Source organism: Dreissena polymorpha, chromosome 3 (assembly GCF_020536995.1).
Source record: "Dreissena polymorpha isolate Duluth1 chromosome 3, UMN_Dpol_1.0, whole genome shotgun sequence".
Lineage (NCBI taxonomy): Eukaryota > Metazoa > Mollusca > Bivalvia > Myida > Dreissenidae > Dreissena > Dreissena polymorpha.
In genome coordinates, this window is record NC_068357.1 from 91,447,725 (window position 1) to 91,465,886 (window position 18,162).

Here is an 18,162-nt window from a genome sequence, read left to right on the forward strand (position 1 = left end):
CTCACCTTCTGTTTAGCAGCCTGTTCAGCCACCATATCACTTGCAGACTACTGATTCACATCCACTTTCTGTTATGCGGCGTGTTCAGCCACCATATCACAAGAAGACTAATGATTCACACCCACCTTCTGTTTGGCGGCTTGTTCAGCCACCATATCACTAGCAGACAACTGATTCACACCCACCTTCTGTTTGGCTGCGTGTTCAGCCACCATATCACTAGCAGACTACTGATTCACACCCACCTTCTGTTTGGCGGCGTGTTCAGCCACCATACCACTAGCAGACTACTGATTCACACCCACCTTCTGTTTGGCCGCGTGTTCAGCTACCATATCACTAGCAGACTACTGATTCACACCCACCTTCTGTTTGGTGGCGTGTTCAGCCACCATATCACTAGCAGACTACTGATTCACACCCACCTTCTGTTTGGCGGCGTGTTCAGCCACCATATCACTAGCAGACAACTGATTCACACTCACCTTCTGTTGAGCGGCGTGTTCAGCCACCATATCATTAGCAGACAACTGATTCACACCCACCTTCTGTTTGGCGGCGTGTTCAGCCACCATATCACTAGCAGACTACTGATTCACACCCACCTTCTGTTTGGTGGCGTGTTCAGCCACCATATCACTAGCAGACTACTGATTCACACCCACCTTCTGTTTGGAGGCGTGTTCAGCCACCATATCACTAGCAGACTACTGATTCACACCCACCTTCTGTTTGGCAGCGTGTTCAGCCACCATTTCACTAGCAGCCTACTGATTCACACTCACCTTCTGTTTAGCGGCATGTTCAGCCACCATATCACTAGCAGACTACTGATTCACACTCACCTTCTGTTTGGCAGCGTGTTCAGCCACCATATCACTAGCAGACAACTGATTCACACTCACCTTCTGTTTGGCGGCGTGTTCAGCCACCATATCACAAGCAGACAACTTATTCTTACTCACCTTCTGTTTAGCAGCCTGTTCAGCCACCATATCACTTGCAGACTACTGATTCACATCCACCTTCTGTTATGCGGCGTGTTCAGCCACCATATCACAAGAAGACTTATGATTCACACCCACCTTCTGTTTGGCGGCGTGTTCAGCCACCATATCACTAGCAGACAACTGATTCACACCCACCTTCTGTTTGGCTGCGTGTTCAGCCACCATATCACTAGCAGACTACTGATTCACACCCACCTTCTGTTTGGCGGCGTGTTCAGCCACCATACCACTAGCAGACTACTGATTCACACCCACCTTCTGTTTGGCTGCGTGTTCAGCTACCATATCACTAGCAGACTACTGATTCACACCCACCTTCTGTTTGGTGGCGTGTTCAGCCACCATATCACTAGCAGACTACTGATTCACACCCACCTTCTGTTTGGCGGCGTGTTCAGCCACCATATCACTAGCAGACAACTGATTCACACTCACCTTCTGTTGAGCGGCATGTTCAGCCACCATATCACTAGCAGACAACTGATTCACACCCACCTTCTGTTTGGCGGCGTGTTCAGCCACCATATCACTAGAAGACTACTGATTCACACTCACCTTCTGTTTGGTGGCGTGTTCAGCCACCATATCACTAGCAGACTACTGATTCACACCCACCTTCTGTTTGGCGGCGTGTTCAGCCACCATATCACTAGCAGACAACTGATTCACACTCACCTTCTGTTGAGCGGCGTGTTCAGCCACCATATCACTAGCAGACAACTGATTCACACCCACCTTCTGTTTGGCGGCGTGTTCAGCCACCATATCACTAGAAGACTACTGATTCACACTCACCTTCTGTTTAGCGGCGTGTTTAGCCACCATATCACTAGCAGACAACTGATCCACACCCACCTTCTGTTTGGCTGCGTGTCCAGCCACCATATCACTAGCAGACTACTGATTCACACCCACCTTCTGTTATGCGGCGTGTTCAGCCACCATATCACTAGCAGACAACTGATTCACACCCACCTTCTGTTTGGTGGCATGTTCAGCTACCATATAACTAGCAGACAACTGATTCACACCCACCTTCTGTTTGGCGGCGTGTTCAGCCACCATACCACTAGCAGACTACTGATTCACACCCACCTTCTGTTTTGCAGCATGTTCAGCCACCATATCACTAACAGACCACTGATTCACACCCACCTTATGTTTGGCGGCGTGTTCAGCCACCATATCACTAGCAGACTACTGATTAACACCCATCTTGAGTTTGGCAGCGTGTTCAGCCACCATATCACTAGCAGACTACTGATTCACACCCACCTTCTGTTTGGCAGCGTGTTCAGCCACCATATCACTAGAAGACTACTGATTCACACCAACCTTCTGTTTGGCAGCGTGTTCAGCCACCATATCACTAGCAGACAACTGATATACACCCACCTTCTGTTAGGCAGCGTGTTCAGCAACCATATCACTAGCAGACTATTGATTCACACCCACCTTCTGTTTGGCGGCGTGTTCAGCCACCATATCACTAGGAGACTACTGATTCACACCCACCTTCTGTTAAGCGGCGTTTTCAGCCACCATATCACTAGCAGACAACTGATTCACACCTTCCTTCTGTTTGGAAGCGTGTTCAGCCACCATATCACTAGCAGACTACTGATTCACACCCACCTTCTGTTTAGCGGCGTGTTCAGCCACCATATCACTAGCAGACAACTGATTCACACCCACCTTCTGTTTGGCAGCGTGTTCAGCCACCATATCACTAGAAGACTACTGATTCACACCCACCTTCTGTTTAGCGGCGTGTTCAGCCACCATATCACTAGCAGACAACTGATTCACACCCACCTTCTGTTTGGCGGCGTGTTCAGCCATCATATCACTAGCAGACTACTGATTCACACCCACCTTCTGTTTGGCAGGGTGTTCAGCCACCATATCACTAGCAGACAACTGATTCACACCCACCTTCTGTTTGGCTGCGTGTTCAGCCACCATATCACTAGCAGACAACTGATTCACACCCACCTTCTGTTTGGCAGCGTGTTCAGCCACCATATCACTGAGGTCCTCCTTCTCCAGCTGAGACTGCTGCTCCTTCAGGGTCTGGTCGTACTTGGCCTGCATGGCTGCCGTGTCAAGATCAAGCTCCTCAGGGTTCAGCGCGACCTCTATGCCCTCTGATGAGACCTTCTCACCTGGCTTCCTTGGTGGGCCTCCAGGGACCTGGTCAGAGCAGAAGAGATCAATTGAGAGAAAAGCATTTGTGAGTCTAAACTTTTCAAAGTAAGTTTGTTTAAGTCCTGTTTTGGGAAACTAGGCTTACTGCACGTGCATAAAGTGTCATTTCAGATTATCCTGTGCAGTTTTCACAGGCTTATCAGGGAAGCCACTTTTATGGAATTTATTGTTTAAAAGGAAATCTCTCCTATGTTTGCGCACAATGAGGCTAAAATTCATAGCATTTTATACAGATTAACAGATAAGCGACAAGAATGATTCCACAATACCCCATCAAAACTTTTCGTGTGTTTAAATGAAAACCTCTTTCAAGCCCTACCCCAGAGATGTCGTAGATATGCGCGGATCCCATCATGGCGCCACCCACTGTGGTTTTCTTCTCCGGTATGACCTGGTACAGTGCGGGGGTCTCTCCCCCCTGGTCCATGCTGTCCTCTATACGTTTCTTACGGAGCTCTATCATGTCTGGGGTCTCCATACCCAATGGCACAGAGGTCATACCGCTTGGGGTCACCAGGCTGTGCAATGTAAGCAAGTTGGGGTTAATTAAATGGTTTAACCGATAATTTCTAAACCCTATACCGCTCACAAACGCACCTCATTTGTTTGTAGTCATTAAGAAAAACAACTTTAAGACCTTTCTGAATAGATTTGCCTTCAAAAGGCTTCCAACCCTAAAATACAAATGAGTAGCAAACAGCATAAAACATGAACAGTCTGCGAGTAACTCACAGGCTGTTCTGGTTTTCTGATGGTTGCAGAAAGACATTTTCACTTTGCTTCTGAGTGGGATAGGGTTTAACACTCCTTTCTGGGGTACCTTGAGAATAATTTATAGGCAAGTTTTGATGTCATGTAACTTCCAACAAAAGAGTTTATAGATCTCATTTTATAAAATTTTCCAGCTACTTTTACGCTGATAAAAAAACTGATTGCAGAAGAGAATTTTTTTGGACAAGTGATTGTCTGAAAACTATATTGTGACTCGACATGTTGCTTTTTGTTAAAAACAAAAATAAAGGGTGCAACCTATTGTTACTATCCAATGTTCAGGGTTGGCGAAATCAAATGTCCGAGTTGCCCGAGTCGTACATTTGCTTGTCTGGGCAACTGATTTTTTCCGTGGACAACAAGTTTTTTAAAAGTCTGGTCCAGGTATACAAAAAAATACATTGTATTAAAGCCGTAATTAAGTTTTACAAAACCGGATGTTGACATGCGATTACATAGTCAGTGCTATTTGCGGAGCAATCAATCTAAAATACGGGCACACTCCTGCGCAGTGATCTCCCTTATTCTATAAGAGACCAGGAGCATGTCACATTTTAAACATTCGGCCCGATTGTTAGACAGTGTACAGACTGGTTTCTTTATTTTTACAATCAGACGGAAATAAAAAGTATCAAAGTAAGATAATCAAAACACGGTCTACCTTTTTATTTAAGAGGACTTTAATGGTAAAAATGGAACATTTGTTTTTTTAAATCTTCAACAACGGAGCAGAAACCCGAAGCTTTGAGCAGTCCACCTCCCAAAAAAACTAAGAAAGATTATGATAAAAAATATGATCTATTAAACGCACCAGAACTTTTCAAGAAACTTGGCTCAAAGATTTTCAATGGTTACCAGTTGATGATAATCAAATTGCTACCAGTAGCGGCGCAGAGTCTCAGTCTGATGAGGTCCACATATTGAACTAGTTTAATTTGTTAAGATTATGATGTACTTATGTTCAACACATGTTTTAATAACACTAAGCTCTGCAAGATTAAAAGTTTTAGAAAGTCTTTATATTGTTTATAATATACTGCTATAATGAATGTACTATTGAAATACAACTATAAACAAAACTAGCAAATCATACTCATTTTGGTCTATTCCAAATTGTTTTACATTAATCAATAAATGCGTTTATAATTTATATAAACATTAACGGACAAGTGTAGTTCAGCAACGGACAAGTTAAATTTCCTAAATGGTTGTCCGTGGACAAGTATAGTTTTTTGAGATTTCGCCACCCCTGCATGTTGAGACATAGCAAAACCTGAACCTACTGTGCCTGAACCATCTACTGTCAACTGAGTTTAATCTATTTTCTTTGCAAAAAACGTAGAAAAAGAAAAAGTTAAAAGGCAACTAAAGTCTATAATGGCCCTATGTCACTTACCTGAGAATAAAAACTTAACTGTTCTAAGTGGCTTTTGTGAAATTTGCATAATAAATGTGGTTTTTGGCCATAGTTTTTACCTGAAACCATAAGTGAACTTGACATAGATATCATTAGAATTTTTTTATTATATTTATTATATTAACACTGACCCCTCTGCGGGTGTGACCAGCCCCGTCTCGTCTGGCCCCTCCTCCTCAGATTCAGACTCACTCTCTTCCTCAGACTCTGACTCAGACTCGAGTTCACCCCAGTGGGAACGGTCAATGTCGTCATCTTTAACCTGTGTCTGTAGAGGAAACAAAATGTTCATGACTTTATAACACAATTATTCCATCTGGGAAAAACAGGCTCAATGAATGTGCATCAAGTGTTGTCCCAGATTAGCCTGTGCAAATCAGTGAGCCTGTGCAAATCAGTGACAACACTGTCTGCCTAGACTGGCTATTTGTTTAGGCTTTCAGTGAACTTAAAATTCCATAAAAGCGAAAAAAATGTTATCCCTGATTAGTCTGTGCAGACAAATCTGGCACGACATTTTACGCACAACCATTAAGTTTGTTTTCCCCAGAGCGCGGCTCAGTTGCATTTGCGTAAAACAAGTTCACTTCTAACAAAAGTGTAAAATGTGTTTGTCTTTAACTAATGCAAATGTAAAAGAAATCAAGGGTTTATAACTGCATTGTAAAATTATTTGTTTTTAAAATAACATATTAATATAAGACTTAAGTCCTAATTCATTTCAAAGCATCAATGTCGTAGTCTTTAATCTGTGTCTATGGACACAAAACTTGAGTATTTATAACTTGATTGAAAAATTATTATGTGAAATAATTCTCACACAATGTCTTAGGAAAGACTTAAGTCACAAACTTCTTTAAAGATTCTTGTATTTTTAATACTTACTTCAAACTCTGCACTCTTAGTGCCAAACACATCTCCATATAAAGGTTTTCCATTTTCATCCACTGGAGGTTTACCCCACCCACCTGCATGGTAGCCAAATGAACAGGCCTGAAAAAAGAATATGCAGTGACTACAAAACGTAAACAATAATAGTAATGCAAAGAGGGCTAAAGGCCCAATGTTGCTCACCTGAAATCCAAAGGTATTTAACAATTTTTATCAGCGCTGTGCTCAGGTGAGATAAAAAAACAAGACTATTGCCAAGCAATATATGTCCCCTACCGGCTCCACCATTGTCAGAAATTCCACCATTATCAGATTTTTTATATATATATATTTGTTGCCATAGCAACCAGAATTTTTTAGGAAATCCAGAAAACCACCATTTCAGCTGTATTTCTGGTCTATTTGTTGCCATAGCAACCAGAATTTTTGACAAAGAAACAAAATGAAATGACGTGCATAATGTCCATATTGCCATCTATCCATGGTTCAAGTTTCATGAAAAAATATGACGAACTTTTAAAGTTATCGCAGGATCCAGAAAAGTGTGACAGACTCACAGACAGACAGACACACAGAGCGAAAACCATAAGTCCACTCCGGTGAAACCGGTAGGGGACAATAAGCAGGACAATATACAGGGCAATTAAGCTCTTTCTCCCTCATTCCTCAATTTTATTCTATTTTTGTAACAGACAATTAGCATTATTATATGCAGTAAGTATTTATAAGTTTTCACACAAGTATTAATTTCTTTCTTGTATTAAATAAATATATTGAACATGATCAATATTGCTATTATTAGAAACAGAATGCTACTCAAATTAATAGTTTCAAATCATTTAAATATAGTTTGTTTTCTTTAAGAACTTTAATTTGTTGTATCCCACAGGAGCCTTCTAAACCTCCTGCTAAATTCCTTAGGTTGATATAAATATTCCTCGTTTCAAATCAGCTTTGTTCTTGAAAAACTGGGCTTTAAAGTTTCGCCCCAAATTAGCCTGTGAAGTCCGAGCAGATTAAACTGAGACCACACACTAAGAATAAACTGTATTTAACATGGAAAGTGTCCTCCCTGTGATTAGCCTGTGCACACTGCACAGGGTTACCTGGGATGACACTGAATGCACATGCATGCATTAAGCCCATTTCCCCCATAAGTGGCTAAAATGATGACCACATTCCTGAAACCGAGCAGCACTCACCTCGGGTATGGGGGCATTAAGGCCGGGGATTTTCAGGCTTGGGTAGGAAGGCGGTGGTCCGTATCTCTGCATGGCAATCAACCATGGGGGAGGCACCTTCTCTGATTGCTGAAATTAGAGGGATAACGTTTTCTAGGGAATATTGACAACACTACTAGTATAGTTATTTTAAAGAGGGACTAACAAAATTGACACCAACTGTGACTTCTCCTTTAAATACCAGATGCTTTTGATTTATAGATTAAGATAAAGATCAGAAATTTTGCAATATTCATAATATAATAACAAAACATTTATAAACAAATAATTATTTAAAAAAAAAAACTAATTCTGTAATAGCCAAACCCTAATAAAAACAAGTTAATTTGTTGAATATTGATATCCCCACAAATAAATTGTGTTCATGGTAAGTGCAAATCCCTTAAGTTGATATATGGTTAAATCCTAAACAAATAATTGAGTGTAGAGAAATTGTTTTGACGCATTGCAACACTCCTCATTGATATCTATACATCCCATGAAGCTTCATTTTGAAATCTTGTGGCGTATCTGAGATATAGCGCTAAAAAGTTACATCATACAAAACAAGACAGGGAAATAATTCTTATTAAAGAAAAAGTAGGGTTATAGTTCTTTCCCATGGCACTTCTTTCCATTGATTTCTACACATCCATGAAGTTTCATGTTGAAATCTTGCATCGTATATGAGATATAGCCCTAAAAAGTTACATCATACAAAAACAACAAAGGGCAATAACTTTTATTTAAGATAGTGAAGGGTTATGGTTCTTGTGCATGGCACTTCTCATTAATATCTATACACCCAATAAGTTGATAACTTATATAGTTTATGAGATATAGACCTGAAATGTTTTGTGACTGACTGATGAACAGACAACGCCAATTCTATCTTTGGCGGGATATAACAAATATAATGTTATAATTCCTTGAAAAATGCCATACCCAAATAGAAAGCACATGTATGCTGGTAATGCTATTGTTCTGGGAACTACATCAGCATTCTACTCACTGGGCCTATAGGCATGCCTAGAGCTGTCTTCAGGTCATCTGATAAATTGCCTGGCTTCTTCTCTTTTAATCTTGTTTCAAACTCTTTTCCCTGTAAAGCAATGATGGAATACACAAAAACTGTAGAATGTTTTTAATATTAAATATACTTCCAAAATGTTGATAAAGAATGTCATTATGTATCAGCAGTACTTCTGATGTTGGCGTGATATGAATGTAAATATTGAACATTTAAAGATTGTTAACTTTGCCACATCTTTCAAGTCAATAACTTTTAATAAAGCATATTAAAATCAGCAAACAGGTGTACTGCAGGAAAGTTATTTGGACATAACAACTTTTTCAGCTACAAGTAAAACCAATCGAAAAATAAACTATGTTTACTTAACTCATTGAACTTTCATAACAACATGTAGAGAAATCTGAATTTAACCAGAAATAATTATTTTATGTAATAAAATTGCATTACACCTTGATCAATGAAGCAATGACTTGCCCCTGCATTACACCTTGATCAATCAAGTAATGACTTGCCCCTTCATACAACTTGATCAATCAAGTAATGACTCGCCCCTTCATTACACCTTGATCAATCAAGTAATGACTTGCCCTAGGTACATCAATTGATTCGTCAAAACATACGTTCTGGGAAATCTGGCCTTAACACATGTGCACAAAGTGTCAAACCATTATTAATCTTCCCAGCCTGAACAGGCTAATCAGGTACGACATTTTCTGGAATTTTTGTTTAATATGGTCTCCTCTAAACGGAAATTCCGTGAAGGTGGAAAGTGTCGACCCTGATTAGCCTGTGCAGACTGCACATGCATAAAGCCTTGTTTTTTCTCCCGAGCTTGGCTAATTTCTTAAAATAACCAGACTTATTTTACTCAATTAAATCAAATCCAACTTGATCAATCAAGCCATGAGTTGCCCTGGGTTCATCTGTTGGTTCATTATAATCTACCATCCCCAGCCTAATTCCGTTACCTCATAGTAAAGATCTCCGTGGATGGTCATCTTAGGTTTGACCTGCCACCTGAAGAAGGCGTCATGCAGTTTCTGGTAGTCAATGTCGATCTTTCCCATCTTTGGACGCACCTTCTCACGCATCTTAGCCTTCAGGTTCTTTTGATCTTCCTGTACCAATAAAATAGACATTATTTTGTTTGCTCCTGAGGAACATTTAAATGTGTATTGTTCTGATAAAACTGGGCATAATACATGTTCGTAAAGTGTCGTCCCAGATTAGCCTGTGCATCCCGCACAGGCTAATCAGGGACGACACTTTCCGCTTAAACTTGATTTTCGGTAAGAAGGGACTTCCTTCAAACTAAAAATACCATAAAAGCGGAAAGTGTCGTCCCTGATTAGCCTGTGCGGACTGCACAGGCTAATCTGGGACGGCACTTTACACACAAGCATTAAGCCCAGTTTTCTCAGAACACGACACAAATGTACATATTTTTGTATATTTAAATTCGCCGGTTTTTACTTACACCTAATATTTAAATTTGCCATGTTGTGCTTGTTGTTACTTATGTAGTTAAAAATATTGATCGGCAGCTATTAAATAGCATTCAAAGTGTCCAAGTTAGGCTACAACTATCTTTAAAATGAACATCCAAAAAAGAAAATGTGGCTTAACGCATGTGCCTGAAATCTCATCCCGGATTAGTCTATGCAGTCAGCACAGGGACGACATGCACTGCTTTTATGGCATTTTTGTGTAAAGGAACTTGAAAACCAGTAATTAACATGCCATTTCCAAAAGACTTAAAATGCAGGGGTACCCCTGTGCCTGAATTGTCTAAAAGAGTACCCTGTGTCTCAATTTCAAATTTTATCTTTTTGATTTTGTTTGAGCTCTTATGGAAAATAGAAATTAAAATAGGACTCACACACACACACAAGAAAAAACATTGCTAACTGCAGGGACTTGTTACTGCAAACCTTTGTGGCCATTTAAATTTGTTTACTTCAGACCGAAATAAAATACATTTTGAAAGCAAAATAAATATATCACAGAGTGAACATTTAAGTAACATGAATAACTAAATCCAAAAAGAGATGTGTTTGTCAGAAACACACAGCCCCCTATTGTGCCGCTTTGAAGCCATATATTTGACCTTTGACCTTGAAGGATGACCTTGACCTTTCACCACTCAAAATGTGCAGCTCCATGAGATACACATGCATGCCAAATATCAAGTTGCTATCTTCAATAATGCAAAAGTTAAGGACAATGTTAAAGTTTTCGGATGGACGGACGGACGGACTGGCAGACAGACAGACAGACAGACAGAGGGACTGAGGGACAGTTCAACTGCTATATACCACCCTACAGGGGGCATAATAAATATATCAAAGAGTGAACATTTAAATAACATTAATAACTAAATCCAAAAAGTAACTGCTGTAAGCTTAACTGGTCATTAAAGCTTCAAGCAACAACGCTCAGATGCAAACAACACCCTCACCTTCTCAGCAAGGGCAGCCCTCATCTCTGTGATGCCCGTGGCCTGGATGTATTCAGGCAACTCAAAGGGGGCCTTCTCAATACCACGCTTGCCCTGCAGGTACTTGCGCTTGAAACACCAGTGTCTCGGTACTGGCACAGAGTTACGTGTTGCCTTCAGATGGACTAGCAGTTTCGGATCCTGTGTGATCAAATCATTATTGATTTATCATTTTATAAATGTTGATTACCTGGATAAAAATACTGTAAAATCAATATTATTCGAAAATACATTAATTTTTGTTGATTCCGTAAGTTGACTGATCCATGAATGTAACACAAAAACATTGAAAAATGCACCTGACAAATTCTTTCCTTTTTTTGCCAAAATAAGAAATCTATGACTTTACAATTCCAGGTAAAAGTCTTTAAAAACACACACACAATTTCATGCCAACAAATATACACAATTTAACAGTGTTTGAAGCTTGCAACTAGTCAAAGTTAGCTAACAAAAGGGCATAACCTCTGATTTTGGAAGAAAAAGTAGCACAATACTACCTCAGTCCAGCGCTGATGAATACCAGGGTGTTCATTAAATTTAATTTCTAGCTATTATACTGTTCAAGTTGAGCCTAACATACAAATTCAGAGTCAAAATCCGTATGCCGCCTATTGAAATTGAGGAAATAAACTAAGCAGTTTTATGGGAAAATGAGCTTAATGCATGTGCATCAAGTATCGTCCCAAATTAGCCTTTGCAGTTTGTACATGATAATCAGAAATGACATTTTCTGCTGTTGTGGAATTTCGTTCAAATCTAGTTGAAGCTTGAATTTCTTCCCATATTAGCCTATGCAGACTGGGATGACAATTTTTGCACATGCATTGAAGCCATTATCCAAGAACAAGGTTAACAAAAACACACGAAAAATTACAAAATCCTCGCCTGTGCAGTGACATCATGCATCTCTACCACATCAGGCCTGGTCTTACCTGTGCAGTGACATCATGCATCTCTACCACATCAGGCCTGGTCTTACCTGTGCAGTGACATCATGCATCTCTACCAGATCAGGCCTGGTCTTACCTGTGCACTGACATCATGCATTTCTACCACATCAGGCCTGGTCTTACCTGTGCAGTGACATCATGCATTTCTACGACATCAGGCTTGGTCTTACCTGTGCAGTGACATCATGCATTTCTATGACATCAGGCCTGGTCTTACCTGTGCAGTGACATCATGCATCTCTACCACATCAGGCCTGGTCTTACCTGTGCAGTGACATCATGCATTTCTACCACATCAGGCCTGATCTTACCTGTGCAGTGACATCATGCATCTCTACCACATCAGGCCTGGTCTTACCTGTGCAGTGACATCATGCATTTCTACCACATCAGGCCTGGTCTTACCTTTGCAGTGACATCATGCATCTCTACGACATCAAGCCTGGTCTTACCTGTGCAGTGACATCATGCATTTCTACGACATCAGGCCTGGTGACCAACTGCTTCAGTTGGGCCACACTCAGTCTGGTCAGCTTCTTCAACTTCTTCTTGGAAAGCTTTGGTCCGTCATCGTCCGCTTTCTTCTCCTATGTTCGTGAGGGATATTTTTTGATTTTTGTAAAAGATCCAATTTTGCATTATAATGGAACCTGGGCTTACTGCATATGCGTAAAGTGTAAACACTGTCCGCTTTTATGGTATTTTTTTTAAAGGAATGTTCTTCTTTGTGAAAATCAATTTAAGGCAGAAAGAGCACATTTTGCATTATTTTTCATTAGGCTTCAGGTGAAATATATTCCAAGTAGTGGGGTAAAAATATCTGTTTGATATGACCACAAATGAAATCATAATATGATCTCACATTTAAACAAAATTAACTTTCATTTAATTCTTTTTTTTTTATACAACAAGTTCTGTCCCAAGCTTGACTATTCTTCTCCCTTTACATTTATAATGGCAACAAAGACATAGAGGATATTTGTTGGATTCGGTGGATTATCGATTTTAATTCGCGAGTGATCATAGAAAATAATATTTTCACGAGTGGCGTAGCCGCAAGTGAAAATATTTATTTTATATGATCACAAGTGAATTAAAATCAATAATCCACCGAACCCAACAAATTTTCTTTTTATTTTATGCTGTTTTTCACAGTTAATATACATTGTTAAAGAGTTTAACCAAAGAATTTCGTTAAGAAAATGACGTCATTTCGTCAAAAAAATGACGTCATTTAACATAAACAGTGAAAATAATCGATAATTTTCACTGATAATTTTCATTGTTTGAAACAGTGAAATTATCAGTTTTAATTCACTGATATTTCTCTATAAACCACCGGAAAGCATAAAATAAATATTTAATGTTGAATATTTGTAATAGTCTTGTGCAGTAAAATTAAAAATTATATACTGTATATATAGACTGGGGGCATAAAAAGGGGCATAATTCTCTAAATTCCCGGTCAGATGTATAGAACTTGGTCTTAAAAAGGACACAATTCTGCTCTAAATTGCATGTCAAAATTATAGAACTTGGTCTGTGACCTCACACAATAAACCCAAACTTTCGTGTTAAGTTTCAATTGAATACCTGTATCAGAAATGGTGATATGGAGATAATAACTTAACCACAGCATTATGCAGCGGACATCGACATTTTGGTGAAAAGTATAGCTCAGACTTTTTGGTGAATAGTTGAGCTGAAAATTATGTGAGATTTGATCTAGCACAAAAATAGTTTGGAAAATATTTTGAGTACTGGGATGTTCTAAATATTATGTTATACTGCTAAATATTTGCTTACTGCAGTAGGGGAAAAATTGTCTTTGACATCTAAAGAAAAACAATAGTATATTGGGGATTAGAAAAAAACACTTTACTTTCTGTACTGAGTGGTGATCTTAATTAACAGATAATAGTTTCAATTACGCATTAACTGTAGGCATTTATTTCCAAAGTGATGTAACACAGCAATTTAAACAGATCGTTTTCAAGTCCTATTTGCACATAATATTTGTCAGCCCAAGGGACAAAATAATCCAAAACCAGAGAATCATACCTCTGTTTTGAAAATGATTTCATTACATAGAACAGGATTCTACATTCTAAATCTTATAACTTCAACTTAGATTCTGACAAATGAATGTTTGCTTATATGCTCACCATTTCTTCATCAGAGTCATCAGCATCTGGGTCGTGGACTTTCTTTGCGGGCTCAGCAGGTTTCTCTGGCGCTACTTCAGCCTGCTTGAGGGCATCCCGTGCACTCTCATCTGTGATCTGAACAGAACAATAATACTATTATTAGAAAATAAGGTCATGTATTTTGTTTGTGTCTTGGAATGTTTAAACCTTTAACAATCAGATAAATACCATTATGCATTTGTAGTCCCTTAAAAAATTAAATTTAATGAACAACCTCTCTTACTAGATTTTAGATTTAAATGCTTAATTTCCAACCCTAAGGTACTGATGAGCAGCAAACAGCATAAAAACTTGAACAGACTGCAAGTTACTCAGACTTTAGCCATTTTTACTTTCCTTCTTATCGAGGAAAGGTTTAACCACATTAAATGTCAACAGTATTTTAGGCATATAACTGCTGTAAGTAATCAGATGACAAAACACATAGAAAGGATTTTATGACCAATAATCAGACAGCTCATGTGACCCGACTGGGAACAAACCAGAAGCCTTAAGACAAGAGTATGAGGTACAACCTTTGTTTAAAACATGTAACTACTTAGTAAAAGAACATTACCAATTACTTTCCAGCAAGTACTTTTATGTCACCGAACTGAGATTATTGAACGTTTGACTATTACACAGGATCTAAAAACTAAAATATGGCCCTGACATTTATCAAGTACTGCAATGATGTTGCTTGTTCACAGAGTTTTTTTCAGATATGTAACATCACATTGTACCTTTGATCTTTACAAATGAATAATATTATGTGCAGCTGATGAAAATTAGCAAAACATTATGTACAACCCTGAAGTGACTATCCATGGCCATGTTTATACGTTTGTTTAATTTCACACATCAGACATTTTGTCTCAATATTTTCTAAGCAATGTCCACTGTTTTTTTTGGGCTGAGGTGGTCAGTGCCTTTAACATTTTTATCTGGGACAATAATTATCCTTCTTGTTGACAATACAGATTAAAAGAAGCAAAAACTTAGTTCTTAAGACTTTTGAAGTATTACAGTAAAACTTTATAAATATTCTCCATAGTTGAAATCATTCCCAGCTGAATGTCTATTCAAAGAGTTTGGTTTTATTTTATTTTTTTTTAAATGATTTTTTTCTTTATTGTCGTAGTGTGTATAAGAAGATTTAACAGTAAGACTTCTAGTACTTGGCCCTGGCTCCTGGCCCTCTGAACTTCTTGGCCTCAAAGTGCCTGGGGTCAGCAACCAGGAGGCTCTTGTCGTAGGGAATCAGCAGGTCATTGATCTCCTTTATGGACGTCTCATCAACATATTTCTGGTAATACGCCACAAGTGACTTGGAAATAGCTTATCGAATAGCATAGATCCGTGGGACATTACCACCTCCGCGGACCCGAACACAAATGTCGACACCAGCAAACTTCTATTTGCCCAACAGCATAACTGGCTCCTGGAGCTTGTAACGGGTGACCTCAGGTTCCAGATATTCTATAGGCCGGCCATTGATCTTGATTAAGCCTTTCCCCCTCTTGCAGTGGGCAACTGCTGTTGCTGTTTTTTACGCCCGAACACCTGAACAGCTTGAGCTGGTCCTTTTGTCGTCATTCTGATATTTGGTTTGTTTGAAAATGTAGAGCCATTTACACATTTATTAGTTTTATATTGTTTCTTACTTTGGAGTTCATCTTACAGAAATCACAAAAATTTGTCCTTTGTCCAACATAAATTGATGAATTTATTGTCAACTTATTCAGACTGTTGCTCAAGTTAATCCTGAAGTTTATCTAGCAGACATACTGGATTTGGTAAAAAAAATGTGTAAAAAAGCAACAGCATTCGTCCCTTAAGGCTCTCTTATACAAATTTTAATCTTAATTAAAATAGCCTAAAACTCAAGAATATTACAGATTAATGTTCAGAAATAGAACTTTCAGCAATGTGTTGTTGTCCTAATATGAAGTGTGCCATTTATCTACTTGTAAAATTACTAAATATATACAGTGCCTGCTTATTAGCCAAGCAAGGGCCTCTATTCCTACAAACAAGAAGAATACGCAATGTGTCCAAGTCACTATACGTTTTTGCTCATTTTCATGGAAACAAATAATGACCCTTTGATATTTTTTTGATGCGCTTGAACAATATTTTAGGTGCGGCTTTTCATTATTTTATGCAAGTATCCCACAAAGGCATGTTCCGGGATGAACACTGTACCCAGTAATTACCAATAGACTCCCTCAAAATCAGCCTAACAAAGCGTCTCTTGTACAAGTATTCAAAGTATTGTAAGCCTGGAGCCATATTCACCAATGTACGTAAGTCTCAAATCATAGACTCAGCTCAAGTTTCTGACTCAGACTCAAACTCAGGCTAACAAAACATAATTCACGAAACATAAAACGGTAAGTTTTAGACTCAGACTCAGTAATGTAAGTCTCAAATGCTAAGTCTACAATGTTTAGACTTACGTAATACAATCGCGACGTAACGTTCTACACATGTACAAATTCAAAATGGCCGCAGCACGACGCCACTTGAATACGAATCCTGAGTCTGTCTTTTGTAAGTCTAAGTCTGAGTCAAAGTCTAGGTTGAGTTTAAGTTTGAGTTTATTATTGGTGAATACAGCTCCTCGATACCTTAAGAATCTGAACAACATGACAGCACTACATACCTTGAAAGCCTCAAAGATCTTGCTGAAGGTGAAGTAGTTGGGGTCAGTAGGGTCAAGATCCAGTTGTTCCTGGACATATCTGAAGGAGACAATAAGAGCCTTGTTCTGGGCTTTGTTTGTGCCTAAAGTGTCGTTTCATATTGGCCTGTGCAGTGTGCACAGGCTTATCTGGGAAGACAATCTTCCCAAAAGGCATTTTTTTTACAGTTTGTGTCAAAATATGGCATTAATTTAATGAATTAAAATGTATGAAACAGTCAGTATGCATGTGATCAATAGTCCACTGAAATATGCAGATTCTTTTAATAAAAGGAAGATTTGCTGAGCTTTCCTCAAAGTTGTGTAGAACTCAAAGCAAGACTTTTCTAGTGCAGTTAATAATTGCATTACATTGAAGGCTCTTAAAGCAAACAAAAGTTGAAATCACCAAGAATGGCAAAGCAAAAAGCATGTTTGTAACTATCATTAAGGTTATCCTAGAATTTTACTTAAGCACTCAAAATGCTTTGTCACTGCATGACTTATACCTCTGCGTCGCTCTATCAGGGATATTCAAGGGCAAATAACTCAGCTTTGCATGAATTACTGAGAATAAAAAACTGTTTCTTTGAAATCTTTACTTCACTATGAAACATATTTTAATACCAATATAATCACTTGAAAAAAGGTGGTATACTTCATCCACAAAGTAGTAATAATAAATATTTCATGCAGACACACAAACAGATCAAAATAGTCCAACTAATAGAGTGAATTCAATATACCCCCTCCCATTATGTCTTACTCTATCTGCACATCAGGGTCTGCAGACTCCAAATCTGATGGCGCAGTTTGTTGTGTTAGTCTGTTCTTCCTGGCCTTCTTCTTTTTCTTCTTACGACGCTTATTCTTTGACTGAAATATCAGGAATTATAAATTTTGGATTCAGTCTTCATGAAACTCAGTCAGACCTAGAGTACGGACTGACTAAATTTGTCAAGGTCCGACAAAACTTCTAAAGTCTTATTTCAAAATACAACAAGCAAATTTGTTGAATTGATTTCCCCTGCCAAATAAATTTTGTTAATGGATGGGTGCAAATCCCTAAATAAATGTTATAGTCATCAACAATAATTAATATTGATATCTATACACCCATGAAGTTTCATGTTGAAACCTAAGTAGAATATCTGAGATATAGCCTTGAAAAGTGACATCATACAAAAACAACAAAGGGCAATAACTATAGGTTAAGAAAGTGCAGGGTTATGGTTCTTGTGCATGGCACTTCTTCCCGTTGATTTTCAACACACACACATGAAGTTTCGTGCT

At 38.7% G+C, this 18,162-nt stretch overlaps 1 protein-coding gene across 2 annotated transcripts in view; it reads right to left on the reverse strand.

Moving 5' to 3' along the window:
* Positions 1-18,162, reverse strand: part of LOC127875287 (splicing factor 3B subunit 2-like) — a 45,470-nt gene that overhangs the window by 1,926 nt on the left and 25,382 nt on the right. For both annotated transcript variants that reach the window (XM_052420244.1, XM_052420245.1), the window contains exons 13-24: positions 17,636-17,745; positions 16,852-16,930; positions 14,166-14,282; positions 12,453-12,587; positions 11,009-11,188; positions 9,519-9,668; positions 8,530-8,619; positions 7,500-7,607; positions 6,292-6,399; positions 5,538-5,674; positions 3,538-3,736; positions 3,006-3,203 (exon numbers count right to left, since the gene is read on the reverse strand). In XM_052420244.1, the coding sequence (XP_052276204.1) occupies positions 3,006-3,203; positions 3,538-3,736; positions 5,538-5,674; positions 6,292-6,399; positions 7,500-7,607; positions 8,530-8,619; positions 9,519-9,668; positions 11,009-11,188; positions 12,453-12,587; positions 14,166-14,282; positions 16,852-16,930; positions 17,636-17,745 (1,611 nt within the window). The remainder of the gene's footprint in view (positions 1-3,005; positions 3,204-3,537; positions 3,737-5,537; positions 5,675-6,291; positions 6,400-7,499; positions 7,608-8,529; positions 8,620-9,518; positions 9,669-11,008; positions 11,189-12,452; positions 12,588-14,165; positions 14,283-16,851; positions 16,931-17,635; positions 17,746-18,162) is intronic.